Below are 14196 nucleotides of genomic sequence, written 5' to 3'. Positions count from 1 at the left end.
GAATAAACTATATCCATATATTCATGGGAAAAAGCCTGAGTTGCATTAGCATACAACTCAGATAGACAGAAGTACAAACACCAAAGATTAAATTCTTTAAGGAAATCTAGAGATAAATCTCAGATATTGTTACTCACATGAGCCATGGTATTTTAATTAATATCCTAACCACTGCCCACATCAATCCATCTCTCATACTCTTGTAATTACAGGTTTAGAGATGGAATAGCACAGCTATATTGTATCAAAACTCAGGGTCACAGTATAGTTTTCCAATCCAAGGTGCAAAAGAGTTTGTCTTAGTCTGAAACTCATTTTCTGATATCAATAGTTGCAGTCACTTCACAAGCCTCATACTCCAGCACACAGCTATCCAAAGTGTGTTCTAAGTAGAGATTTTGATACACGTAAGAATATGCACGTATATTCACACTCATTAGAACCATAAGACTATAATTGACATGATGTGATCAATTCCACCATGCAGTTTCCAGCTTTATGCAACTTCCAGCCCATGCAAAACTTAGGCTGGCATTACAAGATCAGGAAGAAAGTTTTAAATATTGAAAGTATTGGTCATTATTACCTTGGTGGCATTGGTAGAGGTGCAAACACCCAATAATGCCGAGCAGGAAACTTTATCAGTGTGTTTGTGAATTCTAAAAATATGCAATCCTCTTGAATACAGAGTGAAAGCCATGTCCTGCCTTGATAAAATACATTCCTTAGTAGCCAAACAACAGTTTCTTATTCTTTTATGCTATCAAACTAACCTCACATCTTAGTCACTTCCCGAACAGCTAACTTTTATTCATTCTTTTCAACAAAAGGATATATGAGAGAAAGCAGTAAAAAGCCTCAAAATCCTCTCCCTTCCTTACCCCCACCCATTACTGCAGAGCTCACAAGGTCACTTAATACTGCACTTACTGCAGTGTATTTCAGATGCTTCAGGAGAAGTTTTAATGCCTTGCCAAAAGATAGATTGATGGATCGTCCCAGCTTTCCTTTGAGCACCAACTGATAGGAACGTTTTTAACAGCTTTGCCTACCTATCTGGGCAAAAGCAGATGCAGACAGAGAAGGAAAGGTCTTGCATGTGGTTCTTGGCAGCTCAATTCTATTTGGTGCAAACTCCTTTCAAGTACAGCTACATGGAGAACACGGAGAGAGGCTGCAGCAACTACCAGCACTCTGCTGATTTTCACCCAGCATCCTCAGGTTATTCTGCCAGAATGAGAAGGCCCTGAGCAAACAGTCTTAAAAGACAGAACAGGACTGAAAAATACTCTTCAGGTAGTTGTAGAGAGCAATAAAGTAACCCTTCAGGCCTACTTCTCTCCAGAGTGAACAATCCCAGCTCCCTCAGCCACTCCCCATAAGACTTGTGCTCTAGATCCCCTCACAGTTTCATTGCCCTTCTGCAGACATGCTTTAGGGTCTGTGTCTTTCTTGTAGTGAGGGGCCCAAAACTGAAGACAGTACTCGAGGTGCAGGGCTGAGTACAGGGGGATGATCACTTCCCTGCTCCTGCTGGCAACACTATTTCTGATACAAACCAGGATGCCACTGGCCTTCTTGGCCACCTGAGCACACTGCTGGCTCATGTCCAGCTGAGTGTCAACACTCCATTTCTACCACACAATCTTCCAGCCACTCTGCCCCAAGCCCGTAGTGATGCCTGGGGTTGTTGCGGTCAAAGTGCAGGACCCAGCACTTGGTCTCGTTGAACTTCATCCCACTGGCCTCAGCCCAGCCAACCAGCCAGTCCAGATCCCACCCTGCAGGGCCACCCTATCCCCACACAGATCGACACTTCCTGCCAACCTGGTGTCATCTGCAAATTCACTGAATGTGCACTCAGTGCTTTCATCCAAGTCATCAACAAAGATAAATATCTTTGTACACTTAAACTCTACTCAACAGCAGCTGCAAATCTGAACTTTATCACAACCCTGAGTAACGGCTTAAGCTGATGTATTTGCAAACAGCATTGCATACATGCATGCTATTGTTGATCACTCAAAAAAAAAAAAAAAAGCAATTCCTCCCTCCAGCCCAGCCACACCCTCCCTGTTTGCTGAAGAAAAGGTTTTCCCAGTCTGCATTACACAAAGAGAAACTCCCATTAAAAATAAATATACAAACCTCCCAGCTGCTGATCTATCACTGCTCATAGAAAACTGAATTCATAATATTTTTTATAGCATCTGTTAAATACAGGACCGATACTGAGATGATTACTCGCAACAGCAACCTCCAGAATATTCAGTGCCAGATACAATTCTACAGCTCAACACTGCCACCGATCACTGCCAACTGTGAATACTCCCTGAAGAACAAAGTCCCTCCAAATTCCCAAATTCCATTTCCTTCAGAAGCTGCTTTGCTCCCTCTGCACAGTGGGAAATACCTGGGTGAAGCAGATCTGCAGTTTCTGACAGCAGCACTCACAGTATCAATGCAGATTTACATGAAGAGTCGCAAGGCTAATGACATTATGATCACAGACAAAGAAATCTACTAACCTACACCAAGTCACACCACATGGGCAAACAGATGAGTACTTACAAGATGCATTCATCAGACAGATGACTCACAAGCATGAGATCTTGCTCAATTTAGGCACACAAAGTATCAGAATGCTTTTTCCTAAAGGTTAGAGGATGGAGTCCAGCAAAAAAAATGACTAGCAGCGCTAACATTTCAGGTGTGTGGCTCTCAGAAACTATGCTAGCAGTCACAAACCACATCCAAACACACTTTGGCTATTTTAGCAAAGTAGGACATCACAATTTGAGCATCTCACTACAGTAATTTTTAAGCAGAATTCTTCAGCAACATCAGCAATGAGTTCTACCTCTAAGTCAAAAATACAAAGCTCAGGTCACCTTCATATGTGTTTGGAAAATGCTGTATTTGCATTCACAAGCTAATTTCGGGGACTACAGTTAGTGCTCTGCCTTAGAAATGAGTCTTTATCAGAGCATCTCATCTTCTCTAATCATAAAGCATTTTTCCCAACAAGTTCCTTCAAAGAAATTCACAAGTCACAAAAGAATTCATCAAGTACCATTACACTCATTGGCCAATTGACTTTCACAGGCTGGGGCTCATGTTTCTATTCACCTCTGCTCCAAACTCTTTCACTCTTACAGTCACACTACCATAACACGTTCCACAAGTGCAACCATACCAAGCTGTGGAATTACACAGATGTAGCTTAATTTCATTTAATTGTTTTTTTGTTGTTGTTGAACCGGCACAAGTGCAGTTTGCATGCCAATTCCTACTGACGTGAATTATTACACCCAACAAATATTCCCTGTAAGCAATCAGGGTCTTTCTCTTCAAGAAGACTACCAAAGTCAGCAAAGATTTGCACAACGGCATCCCAAGACTCCTCTCAATCAGTTCCTAAATGGACACAACACATCTTTGTTTGGAGGACACATTTCTGCAAGGCCAACCTGCTCTCCCCGCTGTGTGGCTGATTTTCCTCCAGACCACCACGGATTCTCAGTAACGTCAACTATTTCCTCTGATTCAGCAGAGCTTTACAGGCATTCACAGTGGAGTAAGCAACATCAAAATCCGAGCTATTAAATGCCTCTTTCAGAGATACATTTCTGACATTTATTTTAATGTACACGAGCTTGACTAGCATTATGGACAGCAAAGCACTTTCCAGATGTTCTCTAAGCAATTATCTCATCCCTTTCCTACTCTCACATAAACCAGTAGCAACTGCATTGTCTTTTATGGATGGAGGAAGTAAAGGAAAGGGAGGAACTTCCAGGAATTTTTTAATTTAAATATTTTTCAGCTGAACATTACTCAACTCTTATGCACATAAATGTACATATATGTGTACATATATGTGTATATTTATACGTACAAATGTAAGTACACATGTGCATAATGCATATGATTAAATACCTAGAGAAAGAACTGCGAGTGCTCAGTTTAGTCTTGTTTCACATTTCTAAGCAACATCAATTCAGCAGTAAGGATAACTACTATTTTATGGTTCTCTGTCCTTGCTTGACTCTTTGGATTTTGAAAAGCTCTCTATATTAAGGCCTCTCATTAGTTGTGTGAAGCCCAGTACCCTAGAGACAGTATTTAATTCAACCATGACCTCTCTTCTGGGCATTTCCTGGCAAATAATGACCAGATGGAAGAGCTAGAGCTGCCAAACATTCACTGCAAGGAAGTGCCAAAACAAGGGTCTTTATTGCTGATAAAAGCCATGGAAACATCAGAATGCAAAACAAAGCTGCTACCTTTTTTTCCACCCCCATCTGCTTCACTAAAGCTATAACTGCTGTTGCAATGGCACTGAAGGCATCACGTTTTACCCTGAAGTTAAACTCAGACACAGACGCAAATGACCAAAATTATTTTGAACCCTGTGTTAAATCTTTATGTTTATCTTCTATCACTGACAATCATTAGAGCCACTTATATACCTCATTTGCAAATTTCTCTCACCATGTTCTCATTTTCTGTGTTCATCACCATGCTGAGACCTAGAAGTTATGCTTCACAAATAACTTTCATCACTAGCCCCGGCTGGGCTGAAATGAAGGCTGCTATGATCTCCTCACAAAAGAAAAGAGGGGATACATCCAATGTGACACCATCCACGGCAACACCATAAGACTCCTGTCAGTCTGTGAGTCAGGCTGCTGACTTGCGCATTACTAAAATCTGTACTTCTGCCACCTTGGATGCCAGTTCCACTGCAGCTACAGGAGACACCTATAGCACTCAACGTTAGAGGGTAACTTTTCAAGCTTTATTATGCCTACAGTAACAAGGAGCGTTTATCCTGTGCAATGCTGGAGTAATGAGGGCAATCAGTGCCAGTTCTACTATGCAGTGAGGCTCAGACTCCCCTGCTCTTCACCACCTTTTTAGAGCAGCCACCTTCTGAACAAATACAGAAAAAGAAAAATCTTTAAACCCTCCGGGGCTTTTGCTCAAAGGCCTTCAAGCTCATACTGACCTGAAAGCCAAACTGCATTCCTCCCAACATCTACAAAAATAAATCACCTGAACTGATGCATCACCAGCCTTCATAGAAAGTACAGCTCATTGAGTCACTGAATAGCCCAAGCTGAAAGGGACCCATACGGACCCTCCAGTCCAACTCCTGCCCTCTTATATCATGGTCCCAGACTTGCTCCCAGTGCTGGAAGTGCAGCCACACAGCACAGAGCGGAGGGGACAACCCCTCCCCTGTGGGGAGGCCCAGCACTACCCCATCCAGTGGTAGTGCTGGGCCTGATGCACCGCAAGGTACGGTTGGCCCTTGGGTCTGCCAGGGCACACTGCTGCCTTGTCACCTACCACAATCTCTTCATCCCTTTCTGCAGGGCTTCACTGCAGCCTCTTATCCCCCACTTCACGTGGTCAGTGACTGCCCAGTCATCCCTAGATGGCCAAGATCTATGTGCAAGGCCTCTCTACCCTTGAAGGAGTCAGTCATCTCCTGATTTAGTACCATTTGCAACCAATGCTAAATAGAACTGGCTCTATAATGCACCAGTACAGTCAGAGCTGGACCATACTTGTAGTAAAGACAAATTCATACTAGCTAAATGCTCTGCATGTACATACAAGTGGCCATTTGCACCTCCATAGGAGAGAGAAATTATTAAGGGTGAAGAATGGCACACACACCAGCTGGACTTCTAATGGCCACGGAACTACTATTACATTCAAGAAATCATACCCTAGCAGTCATAATTACACCACTACAAAATCTACGTGCAGACCAGGCCTTAAATCAATTTAGGGAACCTAATGAGGGATTGTTTCTTACATAGCTATTTAAATAAATCTGTTTAAATCAAGTCTTAAGACCTGAGATCATTTTTCTGTGAGGATTGTGGTTTTGTTGCACGCACGCTGACCTTGTAAATTAGGTCTCTGACTTTGACAGCTCACTCATGTGAGCTGCAGGGTTATTAAACGAGTAACAAAAAACACACGGCAGGGTAAAGGCTTCTGCTTTGGTAGTTTGAGGAAATCAGAACAATTCTTAGCAAGTCCGGATAACGCTGTGGCAAGCTGATATTAACAGTGAAGGGTGTTGTTGCACTGTAGCAGCTTGTGGAAAACACCAGCCCTGGCTGCCTGGAATTTAACTCCGTTTTAATCCTTGGTGCTTTGCTATCACTACTGCTAAATGGACAAAAATCTTTGTACATACAGAGAAGAGGGCAATAAGCTGCAGTATGCCTCAGCACGATTTAGGTCTCAAATAAGCAGACAGTTCAGTGTGTTCAGGCTCAGCTACCCACCTCTGAAGTCACATGGCAAATCTCTGTTATGTGGCGTCAGACTCGAGCATTAAGAGGTCTTTAGAGGAGAGTAGAAGCAACACTGGGAAACCTGAAAACTGTTCTCTTATTTGCCCAGGAGATTCTCCTTTCTCTGCATTTATCTACGCATTCTTTGTAAACCCCTTTAATTAACATCCCCCTTAAGCTGGAAACTCTAGGAGAGGACCTAGTTCCTTCACCTGCTGACAGAGTGCCGAGCTCATGCTGACAGTCCTTTATGCTGACAGGTTGTGCAGATCAAGGACAAGCCCCAAACCCCGTAACGTGAAAGGAAGTCATTGCAGTAAAGGTGTGGGCAAGGACCAGTCAGCCCAGCACTGTAGCACGTAGAACAGCTGCCACTACAATTAAGAACAAAGATATAGGGTCAAGAAAAATAATGACAAAATATCTATCTTCTGCGTTATAGGGCTCAGTCTGTCAGGGATGTTGTAATTTATTCCTGAAGTTAAATAACTGCAATACTCTACATACAGGTAGAGCTATAAACACACCTTTTCTCAGAACTTCTTTAGTCTTAGAAAGGAGGGTGCCCATACCCTGGTACCCCATGCTGCTGTTCTAAGTCCAGTGACTGAGGGCTTGGGCAGGCATTTTTTTTTTAGCCAAGGCAGCCATAGGCAGAGTAACCTCTGACACAGCCTCACTTGGTGCAGCACAAGGATTTTTGATCCCTGCTCCTCAGCCTCAGCAAACTCGGGTGTGTCACTGCAACGAGAATTCAGTGCCTCAGCACCCCCAGTGCTCCATACTGGGCATTCGAATTACATTACCACCCCAGAACCTGAACTGGCATTTACTTTCACCAGGAAAAAGTGGGAAAGTGCATTTGATCTAAAAGCCAGGAAGGAAACAAGGTGTTTTTGTTTGTTTTGTTCATTTTACAACGGTACCTGAATAGTCATCTCTATCTTAACTGTCTTGTGCACTCAGTCCTAGGAGTTTCACTGGAACCAGAATGAAATTGAAGGTCTGCAGTACTGAAAAAAAGGCAATGGGAAAGCTGTGTGCTATGTTCTGCTTCTTCTAAAATACACACGGCCATCACTCTAGCAAGATGAAGGCTTGCAGCTGCCTGCCAGCACACTCTCTGGACTCACTTTCTCACGTCTGTCATGTGAGAAAAGAGTAGCACTGCCCTTCCTTCCCAACTCTGCAAACTGAAGATAGACAGCCCTGCATCTGACCTTTTCTTCTGCAATAAGATGCCCATAATTCACTTTTAATACGTTGCAAAGTCGCTTGCCTTCCAAGCACAAGAGCTTATTCTGTTCAATGTCACTGCTTGTCAGGCAGTTTTAAATTCAATATTGTGGGACAAATATTACAATGATATTCATAATTGTGATAGTATCTTACCTTAATAGAGGATCTTAGCACATTATAAAACGTGGATCACAGAAGCTGTTCCACAGCTAGAACCCGGTAACCTCTTAATAATTTGTATGAGTGAGTGCAAAGGAATGTGTACATGAATTACAGATTACATCAGATCTGTGAATTACTTCAGCACAGGTGATGTTTCTTTGATCTCAGGGGTAGGCCCAGCAATACTCTGCCATCATTTCATCACCTCCAGGCTCCCACAAACACCTTCCAAACAACAGGCCTGCACCATCTGTCTGCGCAAAGGGAAGGCAGGAGCCCAGCAGCATAATTTATGTCCCTTTATTCATGAAGATGTTCCCTCATGACCACGATCAAGTACAGAAGCACTGGTCAGCAAACAAATTTAAGTGCTCTTAAGAGGAACAAGCTGCAGAGGGCTGGGAAAGTTGTACTCTGCCTGCACAGTCCCCAGGCAGAATAGACTCCTACCAGGTACTACTGCAACATAAACATTTCAAAAATAATGCTGTGCAGACATGGCTGCGAGTATGCAGTGGATACTTATCATGTAGCTTAGTGCTTCTGTCCATAGCTGAACATGAGAGGAAGCAAAAACAGCCAGTAGGTTAACACCTCCAGAAACACGCTTGAAGAACATCTGGCATTTAGTGCCAGTGCAAAACATAAGCATTCACAGGAACCTTCACAATAAATTCTCTTCAGTTAAACTGACTTGAGTCAAGTACCAAAGCAACCAGAAACACAGAAATGGCTGCAGCTTTCCCTAAAACACAGACATGAAATGTCATCAAGGGCTTCTCAGCTCCACCTGCAGCAATCACTTCAAGTGATGCAGCAGCTATTCAGTCACACGGTGCAAATTCCAGTGAGCATCTGAAGAAAGCCATATTTAAATGACTCGGTTAAATATGGTAGAGGGATTACGCTGACAATTTCTAATGAGGTGGAGGCTTGCACTGTACCAGGATCCCTTCTGATGCTAAACACGAGTAAGGGTTCTGGTGACATACTGTGTCTGCATGCAAACCCATCCCTTTTCCTGGCCAGGCCTGAGATACAACTGCATTGCTGGTGCACACAGGCAGGGTGAAAGCAGAATGATGCTAGCAGACATGCTGAACATTTCTGCTCAGTGAGAAGGGAAAACATTCTTACTCAACACTCAGACTGGTTTCTAGGCTCACCCAAATATTTAAGTGCAGATCCTTCCTGATTACCAAGCAGTAAGTCAGCTGAGAACTGCAGAACAGGCCCCTGAACTGGATCTGGCTCTGTTTCTAACATAGATAAGCAAAAGATACCAGTGGAAAAGTTATCAGGAGGGAAATAGAGCTTTTAAGCTTGCCATTTTCTCCCTCCCTGCTTCCAGGAAGCTACATTTTGGGGGACTTCCTGAACCAAGGCTGAATTCACACTTTTGCATTGTAGTAGTGGTTGAAGGGCTGGGCCACCGTGCCCAAAATAAGCATAAAGCAGCAATACGTGTCACAGCACTAGCATAAAGCATAAAGCAGCAATACGTGTCACAGCACTAGCAACAACAACACAACCGCACGCTTCCTGTGGCACTGCTTGAGCACACAGCTGTGAGGACACCTGCCTGGTCCCACACCACCTCCAGTGCCCACACCAGAAAGAAGGCAGTGGGCTGAAGGCACTGAGAACTCACAGTGCAAACACAGGCATGTGATGGAAACCCACCGGCTGCTGCTCCAGGCTCTTGCTTTTTGATAACGAAACCTCTTTGCCTGAAAACAGCGCTTCTAGCAACAAGGGACTTCAAAAAGCAAAATATAAGTTAGGGAAAAAAATGGAGCCCGCAGCTTTCCAGGACAGACATGCCTCTCTCCACATGGAAACCAGATCAGGGTGTATCAATGAACAACACCGGCTTTCTTCAATCTCCTGCAGTGCAGGACATCACTTTCAGCCCTCTTGAAGACGAGGTTCGATGAGTAGAACCTCTGGTACAGCTGCCCACATCCTACCACTGGCTACCACACAGTGCTTTGTGCATGAAGCTCCAGGAGGAAAACAAAAATATCAAAAAAAGAAAGATGTGGTGTTGTTTTTTTAAAAAGAGCCACATCTTTTCCTTATCATAGGAAGGAACTGTTCACGCTGGTCAGAGGACCCTGAAGCCCCACTTGATAAACGCCAAGCCCAGCAGCAGGGCAGAAGCCAGCTCCAGGGCGAGCAGGGACAGAGTGGGGAGGAAGTGAAGGGAGAGCGGCTGCTCGGGAAGCACAGCTCCCATCCCTCGCTACCACCTGCTTCGACACACCACAACTTCCATTTCCACGAAATTCAAATTAAAATCGAGCGGCAGACATTTCTCTCAGAAACAACAGGGAGACCGGGGCCGGTTAGTAGGCGTTACTATCTCTACAGCAGGCAAACAGGAGGCACCGAAGTAGCCGGAGGAAAGCAAACTAACCGGAGGTTGAAAGAGAACCGGGCACGGCTCTTCTCCCAGCGAACACCTTTTTGTTTCAATTCTTTCGCTCCGTCGCTAGCAGATTGCATCAGCGAGCTACGGGCTCAGCCACACCGCTTCCCAGCATCATTCGCAAGCCCAGCACGCGACGGGGAGCGGCTACAGACGCTCGGAGAGGGACGAGGCGAAGCGTCACCTCGGGTCCCCCGCGAGCCTCCGCCCGCCCGCCCTGCCCCGAGCCGGGCGCTCTCCCGGGCACCGCCCGCAGCACCACGGCCGCGGGGCCCCGCACTCACCCAGCGTCTTGACGGCGACCTGACGGGTGAGCGGCGGCGGCAGGTTGACGCACACCAGATCCACGTCCTGGTGCAGCAACACCTCGTCGATGCGGCTGGTGTGGAAGGGCACGCTCATCTCCTTAGCCAGCTCCTCCGCCTCCTCGGCCGTGCGGCCCCACAGCGCCTTCACCGCGAAGCCCTCCGCCTGCAGCAGCGGCACGATCACCCGCGCCGTCAGCCCGGTGCCGAACACCCCCACGCCGGGCAGCATGGCGGCGGCGCGGGCGCACGGCTGCCCCCCGCTCGCCCTCAGCGCCGCCCGCACCCGAGGGCGGCCGCCGCGCGGCCGAGAAGGGGACGCCGCTCCCGCTGCTCCCCGCCGTCAGCGGGCCCCGCCGCCGCCCCGCGCCGCCTCAGCAGCGCCGCCATGCCCGCGCCATCCCGCTCCAGACCGCGGGCGGCAGCGCCGCTCCCCCGCCATGTCGGCCGCGGCCGCCCGCCGGCCGCCTCCCCGGGCGGCTCGCCCCGCCCCCGCGGCACCATTGGTGGCTGCCCCTGCCAGGCCCCGCCCCTCCGGCTCCGGCCCCGCCCATCGGGCCGAGCCGCGGGTGTGGGGCTGGGGGCGCGGCGGGCGGGAGGAGCCGAAAATGGCGGCGGTGGGCGGCCTGCTGCCACCGGGGGGCACGGGTCGTGTTCCATTCGAGCTTCCTTCCTTTCAGGTAGGAAGGAAGAATAGAATAAAGAAGGGCGGAAAGACAAAAGCAGTTGAAATAACACTGCTGTGTGGCAAAAAGAAGCTGACCATGCTGTGCTTTCCATGCATTGGTAGCACTGACCTAGAGAAGACGGGTGCTGTGTGGCTCCCTACAGCTGGAACGCGAACTGCAGCCATTTGTCCAGTAACCACACTTGTGGTATTTCCTTGATTCATTGAACCATAGGATATCTCGAATTGGAAGGAACCCTCCAATCAAAGAGCCTCCTGTCTCCACGCAGCACCACTCAAAATTCAAAGCCAATGTCTGATGGTGTTGTCCAAACACTTCTGGAACTCTGGCAGCTTGCAACTCTGACCACCACTCTGAGCAGCCCGTCCCATGCCCACCGCTCTCCAGTGCAGAACCTTTCCCTAACTCCCACCTGACCCTCCCCTGACGCAGCCCCATGCTGTTCCCTTCGGTCCTGTCCCTGCCACCGGAGAGCAGAGCTCAGCCCTGACTCTCCTTTCCACTCTTGAGGAGCTGCAGACTGCCATGAGGTCTCCCTCAGCTCCTCTGCTCTGTGCTGAACCAACCAAGGCACCTCAACTTCTCCTCGTATGTCTCCCCCTCCAGACCCTTCACCAGTTTTGTGACAGGGTGCTTAAAGCGCAACAAGTCCAGCAGAAGCCCACCAAGATGGTCAGGGTGCTGAGCATGAGAACACAGAGCAACACCATTTGTGAATGACTGGACCTGCCCTGGGCTGTGTGCCCCATCAGCTGCAGGGAACCCATTTCAGTCTGCACTAGAGCAAGGCGGTATTCTTCCTCAGTTAACTGTGAAATAGGATGACCATGCTGTGCTCGCCTGTCCCCATGAGCACCCAAAAGGGCCGAGGTCAATAAGCTTCTGAGTAACGTAGAGTATGGTCTCACTGCAATGTAGACAACTGCAATCATCACTGACAGCAGAATCCATGGTAAAATCCACATCACTACTTGTACTGGCTACGTACTGACTTTACATACTATCAAATCCAGTCGATATTTTTGTGCAGTGCAAGAAAGGTTAAGGCAGCACTGAAGTGCTCTGCTTTGAAAACACGTCTAGCTGGAACTGAGGCTCCTTGGGCTGCGTGTACTCCAGGAACTTCGAAGCCTCCTGTGTTCCATTTATCTTTGATGTCTTCCCATTCCTAAGTCTGCCAGTCTTGTCAAGAGAGGCAGCATTTTGTCCTTACAGTTGCTGCAGCTTCCTTCAAGGAATACACACACATGATTTCTCTGATAGAAAACAATTTTGTCCTTAAACAATGAAGAACATAGTTCTTTGGACTATTTCTCATTCTGAAATAAATTATTACCACAAAGCGTAAAGTTGCATTTCTGAATTCTGAATTCTGTAAAGGAAAGCAATCAGCAATAAAGTAATGAAAGCATTATGATCACCATTTTGATCCTATTATGTATTTCAGTTGAGTTTTGCAGCACCACATAATTTACTATGCAGTGTATATCCTGGTACATCACCAACTTTATGTGAGAAATCTCCTCTACAGAAGTCTGATGATGTTGTTTGCAAAGATTTGAAACTGTCTTCTCAGTTGAATTTCATATTTCAGGTAATTTCTGTAGAACAGTATTGGTTTCTTCTTTATTAAATGTTGATATTATACAAATCAGATTTTTTTTATTTTTTTTTTATTTTTACTTTGCATTTCATTATTTTTATTCAACCATTATTTAGCTTTGTACTTCATTTTAATATTACCAATCTAGTTAGTAAGTTGCAGGTACTAGATATTAAAAGATACAAGAGGGTATGAAAGAATCAATCAAGCACACGTGATGTGCAAATGCTTGTTATTGGTTGGCTTAAGGAAAATGCAGAATGTTGTTGGTGGTCTTCCAAATGCAGTCATCTCTTAGCAGATAAAAGTCCTCAATCTACTTGTCAAAATGTGTGAAGGTCTTCCCACGTATTGCACAGGTTTCTGTTCATTGCCCACTGAACTTGCCAGAAAAATGCAGATCTGTTTGATAGAACGTTGGGAACCCAAACTATTTCTTTCTTATTTCTCTGTTCCTGAAATCTGGTCTTTCTCATTTTTTCTGTCAGACTCCACAGCTGCATTTCTCATACATCAGTCTGAACAATGAAAAGAGCTAAATAATACATGGCTTCTGTGAAATCATGAAATGGAGCTCACTGTCTCTCCAAATACTTCTCAAGTTCCAGAATTGTAAGATTAATTAACTAATTTCCTTCTACATACATCAGTATCTTCAAATATGAAGCAGCTGTGAATTTTCATTAACCAGTTGGCTCCTTCTGGGACGTGAGGTTTGTGATTGCCTCTACTGAACTGCTGCATCTTTGAGACTGGAAATTATTTGCTTGGAGATAACACTGTTTCAGAGAGGAGGAAAAAGTGGTGATTCAGACCTGTCTGGTTCTCCCACTCAGCCTTACTGAGTCATCTACCACACTAGAAACGTGTGAACTGTGTTGCTCAAGTCCTTTTTTACATCTAATATAATGCAACTTGCAATTTCTTAGACAAACAGAAGTCTGATCAGCCATACATTTTGTTTTAATGTCTCTCTGAATACATTTCCACTGAGAAAAACTTATTTACTGTGAGGATGACAGAGCACTGGAGCAGGCTGCCCATGGAGTTTGTGGAATCTCCTCTGGACAGTCTTGCCTGAGCAACCTTCTCCAGGCAGCCCACTTTAGCAGGATTTGAAGTAGATGATCTCCAGAGGTCCCTTCCAACCCCTATGATTCAGTAATGCTGTGATCATGTGAAATTTTTTCCTGAGAAGTGCAACCCACAGTGGGGTCTTGTTGTGGGATAGAAGGATGGGAACTGCTTTAACATCTGTGGCATTGATCCAAAGTGCAATGGAGAGCACTAGAAAAAAAGTAGAGTGTGTGCCATTTGTCGTTCTTTTCAGTGGGAGTTTTGTCCATACCCAGACTCTCTTAGCCTGCTCAATATATTTTCAGTTTATTCTTTTCCAGTTTCCAAAGCCATTCTTTGCAAGATACCTATGCCAAGTGTGGATGGGATT

The 14196-nt window shown here is 45.8% G+C and overlaps 1 protein-coding gene across 2 annotated transcripts in view; it reads right to left on the bottom strand.

Moving 5' to 3' along the window:
- The window catches only part of GFOD1 (Gfo/Idh/MocA-like oxidoreductase domain containing 1), a 69904-nt gene extending 58934 nt beyond the window's left edge, over positions 1-10970 (bottom strand). For both annotated transcript variants that reach the window (XR_014882289.1, XM_010708342.3), the window contains exon 1: positions 10437-10970. Coding sequence is in view for 1 of the 2 variants with exons in the window: in XM_010708342.3 (XP_010706644.1) it covers positions 10437-10689 (253 nt within the window). In the remaining variant the exon portion in view is untranslated. The remainder of the gene's footprint in view (positions 1-10436) is intronic.
- Positions 10971-14196: the final 3226 nt, after the last annotated feature.

The sequence above is a fragment of the Meleagris gallopavo genome, chromosome 3 (assembly GCF_905368555.1).
Source record: "Meleagris gallopavo chromosome 3, MGAL_WU_HG_1.1, whole genome shotgun sequence".
Classification (NCBI taxonomy): domain Eukaryota; kingdom Metazoa; phylum Chordata; class Aves; order Galliformes; family Phasianidae; genus Meleagris; species Meleagris gallopavo.
The sequence above is the reverse complement of the archived record's forward strand: the minus strand, read 5'-3'. Positions and strand labels throughout refer to the sequence as shown.